The 9169-nt window shown below is 39.9% G+C and overlaps 1 protein-coding gene across 1 annotated transcript; it reads left to right on the top strand.

The window, feature by feature from the left end:
- Nucleotides 1-951: 951 nt before the first annotated feature.
- On the top strand, nt 952-8126 carry LOC138033376 (lactadherin-like). Its single transcript, XM_068881119.1, has 5 exons — nt 952-1260; nt 1964-2105; nt 4183-4511; nt 5121-5262; nt 7235-8126. The coding sequence occupies exons 1-5, from the start codon at nt 952-954 to the stop codon at nt 7255-7257; spliced, it is 945 nt and encodes a 314-aa protein (XP_068737220.1). The 3' UTR covers nt 7258-8126.
- The last annotated feature ends 1043 nt before the right edge of the window (nt 8127-9169 follow it).

The following is a 9169-nucleotide window of genomic DNA, read 5'->3' on the forward strand; positions in this document are numbered from 1 at the left end:
GTAGCCATCACTAGTGGACACAAAATTGTCTCCTCTAGGTCACGCACCGGAGGAATATTTGTAGTCAGTGCCTTTTCATGACGTGTGCTTGTGCCATAAAACAAACATAAAATTATTCCTTTTGAACAATACAATACACCTGTTTTGTTATTTCAAGAATTACGTCAAAGGTCTGTTTCCCGTTCCTGCGAAACGTAGCGTGAACCGATTGAACAAACTTGCCCTTGATTGATGAAGTGTCAATGATGATATGAGTAACACGAGGAAGTTACATGTCCCAAACGATCGCGAGCTTGGTGACTTTTTTTTTCTTTTTATTGCGCATTTCGAGTCACCATAATGTAGGGAACAATACAGATAAGTTTAAAGAAAATCTTACGACAACTTCCATTACTAAGGAATCACCTTAAAGCTAAAACGGCTGGATTTCAGGCATGGTCTGCCTATGGCATCCCACGTGTAGGTAAATGAAGTAATTACACCGAAAGTCAGGTGCAATTCCCACAGTGCCCTAGGTGTGCAAAATGGCGAAAAGATCATGGTGAAGATGCACTTGGGCAAACAATGTTTGTTTGATGGAAACCCTTTTACAAAAAGTATGCCAATTGTTTGATCTTGAAATCGTCTTGTTTTTAGTTGAATCTAGGGACTTCAATTCAATCTTCTTTACATGATGTAAATGTTTTCGAAATTCAATAACGACCTCATTTGGTTAGTTGCCGTAAAGACAGAAGTTAATTCCATTTAGTGAGAAATGTTTGCTCTCCATTATTAATTTGCTGTCTGTACATTGTTTTATAAATTATTTAAACTAGTGACATTATTACTAAGTTTCTAACGACTTGAAGTGTCTCTGTTACTTTCAACGAAATGTGGTCATGCAAAGCGGACTGCTTCTTACCACAACTTTTTATTTCACTTTGAAAACCAGAATGTCAACAACCTCTTGGCATGGAATTTGGCGCAATCAAAGATGCGCAAATAAAAGCGTCTTCTGAGTATGACCTAAATCACGCCGCCATCCAGGGAAGACTTAACTTCCAAAAGTCAGGAAAAAAACAAGGTGCCTGGTCCGCACGGTATAACGATTCCAATCAATGGTTGCAGATTGATCTGCAAGGGTTGTACACTAAAGTGACGGCGGTAGCTTCACAAGGAAGGAATCAGCTTGACCAATGGGTTACAAAGTACAAACTTCAATACAGTAACGATGGAGTTACCTTCCGATACTTCAGGGAGGAAGGACAGACCGTTGACAAAGTAAGATGTGATGATAAGCAATTCGTCATAACGTGCTCTGAAGGAATTAATATACTTGCGGTTAAAAAATGAAGGCCCCACAATGGAAACCACCTATCTTTGCTCTTTATATCAAGTTAAGAACTAGCTACAATCCTGGACTAAAGTGTTGGGAAGGTAGCGTCACTTTTGAGATAGCCCTCCTCCCAACCCCTCCCCCCCATCCTCCCCCCCCCCCCTCCCTTATCAATGTTGGATTTTGCACCAAACAAAATGGTGACCTTTCTTCCAACATTAAATATGGGGGAGGGAGCCACAAGAGCTTGCTCTTTCCCAAATAATTCAGGCAATAGTTAGAATAACCAAATTAGGTGTGAAGTGAAGCCCTGCGTGCAACCTTCCCAACAACATTTGACCATCATTGTAGTTCTAACGTAATAAGCTTCCAAGCGTTCTCACGGCGCAGGATGCGGGCCCGAGATCTCACAGCGCAGGATGCGGGCCCGGGATATGGGTTGTCGTCCCCCATTCAAACCTTCCTACCAAGATCACTTTTTCCTTCATTTTTCGAATCCCCTACTTAATGTTAATTGGATTATCAACATGCGGTGGACTTTCTTCCTTTTGTCTTTCATCGGTTATGCTTTGGATCATGAATTCTTTCGCCAGTCACCAAAAATTACCGGCCTCCGCTTCACCATTTGTCTTCTTTATTTCCATTTAGGATTTCGCTGCAAATAACGATCAAAATTCAATCATCTATCACAAGTTAAACCCACCAATCATGGCCCGATACGTACGATTCCGACCCGTCACTTGGAACAATTACATATCAATGAGAGTAGAAGTCTATGGCTGCAAACAAGGTAATTATGATTTTTCTTTTCCATCGACTCTACAATAAATTCAGTTATTAAATGAATTAGCCCGAATTTAACTGGAATTACCCCATCATAGATGTTTAAGGGTTACTTTTAAAAAAATAGGCTTTTCTTAAGAAAGCTGAACATTCTGGTGTTAGAAAGGGTGGTGGCCAAGTTTTACATGCAAAGATTGGCTAAAGATATACTCTCCCACTACTCCATATTGCGTCGTAGGTTAAAATATGGTTTTTGTTCGTTGTATTTCCCCCTTTACCCTGAATCTGATTTAAGTTTATCTTTATGAATGCCCTTAGTTCCTGCCAAGTTAATAGAAAAACAACTTTTAAAGTAAAAATTAAGCTTCAATAAAATAGATTATGAACAAGCTGAATATTCAGGTATCAAAACGGTTTTAAATAGTGCTATATCGTTTATCTTTGATTTACGAAATAAAATAATCTAAGAGGCCACCCATATCAGTAGTACCACTACCTAAAAAGGCAATCGTTTTAAGATGAGAACAAGCACATGGGTAACAACCTCATGCAACTTCGTTTGAGGTGATTAATTCCCAAGTATTGTACTGCGCATCCTCTCCTGCGCACCACAGCGTAATTTGCAACATTTCAAAAGGCGACATTTCGACCGGGAAAGCTCGCCAGAAAGAACAATTTTCAGAGCACAGCACAGCAGCAATGAGAAGAACTCTTAGACTCTTGCAAAAGAAAGTCGAGTGATAGCTTTGCTGATACACAAATGTAATTTTAGTCCTAGGGTGGAATTGAAACGGTGATATCGGGGAGGCGTGTTGTCGAGCTCGGTTTGCTTTCTAAAGAGCTTGCTGAACATTGCAATTTTTGTAGAAGTACTCTGCAGTTGTCGAATTGTTGGAAAGAATCTGTATCTGCACTTGGCAGTGGCAGCTTTCTCTATATTACCTGCAGGGAAGATGATTCTGGCGAAATTAATAAGCCACACGAGCAAAGTTCACCCTGCATGAAGTAAATGACTGCGGGAGACCGGTGTCTCCCATCCTAAACGAAGTTGGTGACCTATCTTTTTTATGGCATAATTTTATTGTCTCACTCCTTCCCTCGGTGCTGTGAAACTTTTTAAAATAAAATAAAGTCAGAAAAAAAAAGTTACAGGGAGAAAAAGTATTTTTAGCCTTCACTCGTGGACACAAAATTGTCTCCTCGAGGAATATTTGTAGTCAGTGCCTTTCCATGACGTGTGCCTGTGCCATAAAACAAAAATTAAATTATTTCTTTTGAACAATAGATTACACCTGTTTTGTTATTTCAAGAATTACGTCAAAGGTCTGTTTCCCGTTCCTGCGAAACGTAGCGTGAACCGATTGAACAAACTTGCCCTTGATTGATGAAGTGTCAATGATGATATGAGTAACACGAGGAAATTATATGTCCCAAACGATCGCGAGCTTGGTGACTTTTTTTTTTTCTTTTTATTGAGCATTTCGAGTCAGCATAATGTAGGGAACAATACAGACAAGTTTAAAGAAAATCTTACGACAACTTCTATTACTAAGGAATCACCTTAAAGCTAAAACGGCTGGATTTCAGGTATGGTCTGCCTATGGCATCCCACGTGTAGGTAAATGAGGTAATTAAACTGAAAGTCAGGTGCAATTCCCACAGTGCCCTAGGCGTGCAAAATGGCGAAAAGATTATGGTGAAGATGCACTTGGGCAAACAATGTTTGTTTGATGGAAACCCTTTTACAAAAAGTATGCCAATTGTTTACTCTTTAAATCGTCTTGTTTTTAGTTGAATCTAGGGACTTCAATTCAATCTTCTTTACATGATGTAAATGTTTTCGAAATTCAATAACGACCTCATTTGGTTAGTTGCCGTAAAGACAGAAGTTAATTCCATTTAGTGAGAAATGTTTGCTCTCCATTATTAATTTTCTGTCTATATATTGTTACATAAATTATTTAAAACTAGTGGCATTATTACTAAGTTTCTAACGAATTGAAGTGTCTCTGTTACTTTCAACGAAATGTGGTCATGCAAAGACTGCTTCTTACCACAACTTTTTATTTCACTTTGAAAACCAGAATGCCAACAACCTCTTGGCATGGAATTTGGCGCAATCAAAGATGCGCAAATAAAAGCGTCTTCTGAGTATGACCTAAAGCACGCCGCCAGCCAGGGAAGACTCAACCTCCGAATGTCAGGAGAAAAACGTGGTACCTGGTCCGCAAAGAATAACGATGAGAATCAATGGTTGCAGATTGATCTGCAAGGGTCGTACACTAAAGTGACGGCGGTAGCTTCACAAGGAAGGAATCAGATTAACCAATGGGTTACAATGTACAAACTTCAATACAGTAACGATGGATTTACCTTCCAATACTTCAGGGAGGAAGGAGAGACCGTTGACAAAGTAAGATGTGATGATAAGCAATTCGTCATAACGTGCTCTGAAGGAATTAATATACTTGCGGTTAAAACAAAAAAGGCCCGACAATGGCAACCACCTATCCTTGCTCTTTGTATCAAGTTAGGAAGGTAGCGTCACTTTTGAGATAGCCGTCCTCCCCCCCCCCCCTCCTTATCAATGTTGGGTTTTGCACCAAACAAAATGGTGACTTTTCTTCCAACATTGAATATGGGGGAGGGGGGGGGGGGGCCGAATAGTTCAGCCAATAGTTAGAATAATCGAATTTGGTGTGAAGTGAAGCGATGCGCGCAACCTTCCCAACAACATTTGACCATCATTGTAGTTCTAACGTAATAAGCTTCCAAGCGTTCTCACGGCGCCGGATGCGGGCCCGGGATGTGGGTTGTCGTCCCCCATTCAAACCTTCCTACCAAGGTCACTTTTTCCTTCATTTTTTAAATTCCCTACTCATTATTGATTAGATTATCAACATGCGGTGGACTTTCTTCCCTTTGTCTGTCATCGGTTGTGCTATGGATCATGAATTCTTTCGCCAGTCACCAAAAATTACCGGCCTTCGCTTCACCATTTGTCTTCTTTATTTCCATTTAGGAATTCGCTGCAAATAACGACAAAAATTCAATCATCTATCACAAGTTAAACCCACCAATCATGGCCCGATACGTACGATTCCGACCCGTCACTTGGCACAATCACATATCAATGAGAGTAGAAGTCTATGGCTGCAAACAAGGTAATTATGATTTTTCTTTTCCATCAACTCTACAATAAATTCAGTTATTAAATGAATTAGCCCGAATTTAACTGGAATTACCCCTCATAGATGTTTAAGGGTTACTTTTAAAAAAATAGGCATTTCTTAAGAAAGATGAACATTCTGGTGTTAGAACGGGTGGTGGCCAAGTTTTATATGCAAAGATTGGCTAAAGTTATACTCTCCCACTACTCCCTATTGCGTCGTAGGTTAAAATATGGTTTTTGTTCGTTGTATTTCCCCCCTTACCCTGAATCTGATTTGAGTTTATCTTTGCGAATGCCCTTAGTACCTGCCAAGTTAATAGAAAAACAACTTTTAAAGTAAAAATTAAGCTTAAATAAAATAGATTATAGACAAGCTGAAAGTTCAGGTATCAAAACGGTTTTAAATAGTGCTATATCGTTTATCTTTCATTTACGAAATAAAGTAATCTAAGAGGCCACCCATATTAGTAGTACCACTACCTAAAAAGGCAATCGTTTTAAGATGAGAACAAGCACATGGGTAACAACCTCATGCAACTTCGCTTGAGGTGATTAATTCCCAAGTATTGCACTGCGCATCCTCTCCTGCGCACCACAGCGTAATTTACAACATTTCAAACGGCGACATTTCGACCGGTAAAGCTCGCCAGAAAGAACAATTTTCAGAGCACAGCACAGCAACAATGAGAAGAACTCTTAGACTCTTGCAAAAGAAAGTCGAGTGATAGCTTTGCTGATACACAAATGTAATTTTAGTCCTAGGGTGAAATTGAAACGGTAATATCGGGGAGACGTGTTGTCGAGCTCGGTTTGCTTTCTAAAGAAATTGCTGAACATTGCAATTTATTGTAGAAGTCCTCTGCAGTTGTCGAATTGTTGGAAAGAATCTGTATCTGCACTTGGCAGTGGCAGCTTTCTCTATATTACCTGCAGGGAAGATGATTCTGGCGAAATTAATGAGCCACACCAGCAAAGTTCACCCTGCATGAAGTAAATGACTGCGGGAGACCGGTGTCTCCATCCTAAACGAAGTTGGTGACCTATCTTTTTTATGGCATGATTTTATTGTCTTACTCCTTGCCTCGGTGCTGTAAAACTTTTTAAAATAAAATATCGTCAAAAAAAAAAAGTTACAGGGAGAAAAAGTATTTGTAGCCTTTACTCGTGGACACAAAATTGTCTCCTCGAGGAATATTTGTAGTCAGTGCCTTTTCATGACGTGTGCCTGTGCTATGAAACAAACATCAAATTATTCCTTTTGAACAATACAATACACCTGTTTTGTTATTTCAAGAATTACGTCAAAGGTCTGTTTCCCGTTCCTGCGAAACGTAGCGTGAACCGATTGAACAAACTTGCCCTTGATTGATGAAGTCGCAATGATGACATGACTAACATGAGGAAGTAGGGAACAATAGAGAAAAATTTAAAATCCTCTTACGACAACTTTTATTACTAAGGAATCTCCTTAAGTGTTTGAATCTTGGAAGCAACTATTTCAAAAAGTCAAGAAGATTTATTTGAACCTTTGCTTAATTAAATTAAAATAGTTTCCTTACACGCGCCTGGTTTTCTCTGAGGTATAATAAATATCTTAATACTGAACCTCGTTTCCTCGGTCCGTACTGAAAGTATAGGATCCTCGTTTTTCCCGTTAATTCATAAATCAACAGATAAAAAAGTCAGTGCGGAACTTAGAGTGTGGAACTTGAACTCGGTTTGCAAGAAGTATTAACATTCCGACTTCCTATTCCATTAACACTGCAATTATTACTACCATGCTCTTTGCTCCAATACTCGCCCTTGTCATTTTTTTAGTTTTAGTCATAGGCCTATCCCATTTTTAACATTTACAATATTATTTTCCTTCTACAAAAACTTATTTAACATATGCTTGGCGATTTTGCTTCACAGCTTGCTTCCTGAAGTAACAATTAAATACGGAATCTTTTTTCTTACAAAAGGTCCACCGGATCCGGTTCACTAGTTCCCTCTCAACACCTCATACAGTACCAAAGAGATCAATAATCGAGTACCCCAGGGCCTGGTGGAAGAGCAAATGGCTCTTAGGAGTCCCAAGGACACAACAATAGCTACATCGAGTTTGTCAACTCCCCTGGTGGAGCTCTAAATGTAAACTTCTCGATGACAGTGTTGTGTTGATTAAACTACAAAGGACAAAACGGAGATGTATTTAACTATGCGTTGAAGGACCACAAATGGGGTGTTGTGCTCCGTTTAGCAAATGGGAAAATATTTGTCCACTTTAGAAGGCGCGATTCCGGAGTAGCGAAATCCCTCCACAGCTCTAACTCTACTCCAACAGTTAGGTGGACGTTTGTCGGTGCATCGTAGAACCACTTAACCGGCGAAGCCAAATAGCCCTTACGCGTGATGACGTCTGACTAGCTAATTTCACCACCAAGCCTCGACTTCGAAACTCAAACTTGTAAATTTTAGTATGAGCTAAATCCCAAAGGAGCAAACTTGTAAAGAAAAACCACGTGCAAACAGTATTGCATGTCCAGATGATGTGAATAATTTTGTGAGAACGAGGCTTGGTGGTGAATTTTGAGCAAATTTCGTAATCATTCATAAGGCCTATTGTTGGTTGACGGAGAAGAGGTTGCAAGCAAAAGTATCGGGACCGGGTTTCAACTTCTAAGAACACAGGACAATGCCAGCCTTGGAGTGAGGCTTGGCGATGGACAGTTTTTCAGAGGCAAGATTGCACAGTTGAAGTTATATAATGTAGGTTTGTGCCCGGAACAAATGGAGGTGTAAAAAAAAATCAGTTGTGACTTTCAATTCAATTCAATTTCAAAACAGTTTAGTTGTTGCGTGAAAAGAGAGAATAAAAACGCTCGGTTGCAATCTACTTATTTCTCCATCCCTTCCCTCCCCATCTAAGCCAGTTGAAGCTTGACGACAAACAAGATGCAAGCTCAATTAGCTTTTTCGTGGAAGTTTTCGTGCAATGACAAGATTGATACAGAATTTGGTCCTGTCAGAGGAATTGTGGCTTGTTTGTCGCTTTTTGACAAGTTAACCAATTGAGTAAATTCTCGCTTAAAGGTGAGGATTCCACAATTTCAGCTGCTTTACTATTATACGAATCCTTGGGAACTGTTAGTACAGTATTTCAAGATCGAAATAGGGTATTACTGTGTCAGTAATTACAATTGAATTGAGCGAGAAAAGTAGTTCGTACTTCCTATTATCTTGATTTGGTAGACAAAACGTCTTGTGCCGAATCGCGCGGGATCATTCGGGAAAATACCGAGTCTGATACTGGGAAAATGTATTGATACTCACAGGACAGCAATCTGATTGGTTGATTCTTGAGGCCGCCGCACACTAAGAGATATTAGAGAGCTTACGAATCGACGACTTTCGCACGACGGCGCCGTTGAGTCAGGTCATAGTCCGGCGTCGTCGTCCTGTAGAAATTTGAATTTACGATTCAGCAAAGACGACGACGTTTGTTCGCGGGTGGCAAATTTTCCCGCCGTTTCTGAAGTTTGTTTTTCTCTTTTCACAAGGTAGGTTATTCGAACCAAAATGCCTAACTTCAGAGAAACGAGAGCTTGTATTGCATACGCTTATCAAAAAAGCTTCATAAACGAACAAGAATTTGTGCTTTTATATGATTTCCACAAGTCAACAAACCCAGAGTTTCCGTACTGGAACTATGAAAGGTTTGATTTGGACGAGAAAACAAACGACGAGTGCAAGGCCGACTTTCGTTTCTACCGGGATGACATTTATAAACTTGCTGAACAGCTGCAGCTGCAGCTGCCTGATGAGATAACCACTTACAATGGTTTAGTTGTAGCTTCGGTACCTGCCTTATGCATGTACCTTCAGAAGGTGCTCACTTGAATCAGTTGAATGAAAAC

The sequence above is a fragment of the Montipora capricornis genome, chromosome 14 (genome assembly GCF_036669925.1).
Source record: "Montipora capricornis isolate CH-2021 chromosome 14, ASM3666992v2, whole genome shotgun sequence".
Taxonomy (NCBI): domain Eukaryota; kingdom Metazoa; phylum Cnidaria; class Anthozoa; order Scleractinia; family Acroporidae; genus Montipora; species Montipora capricornis.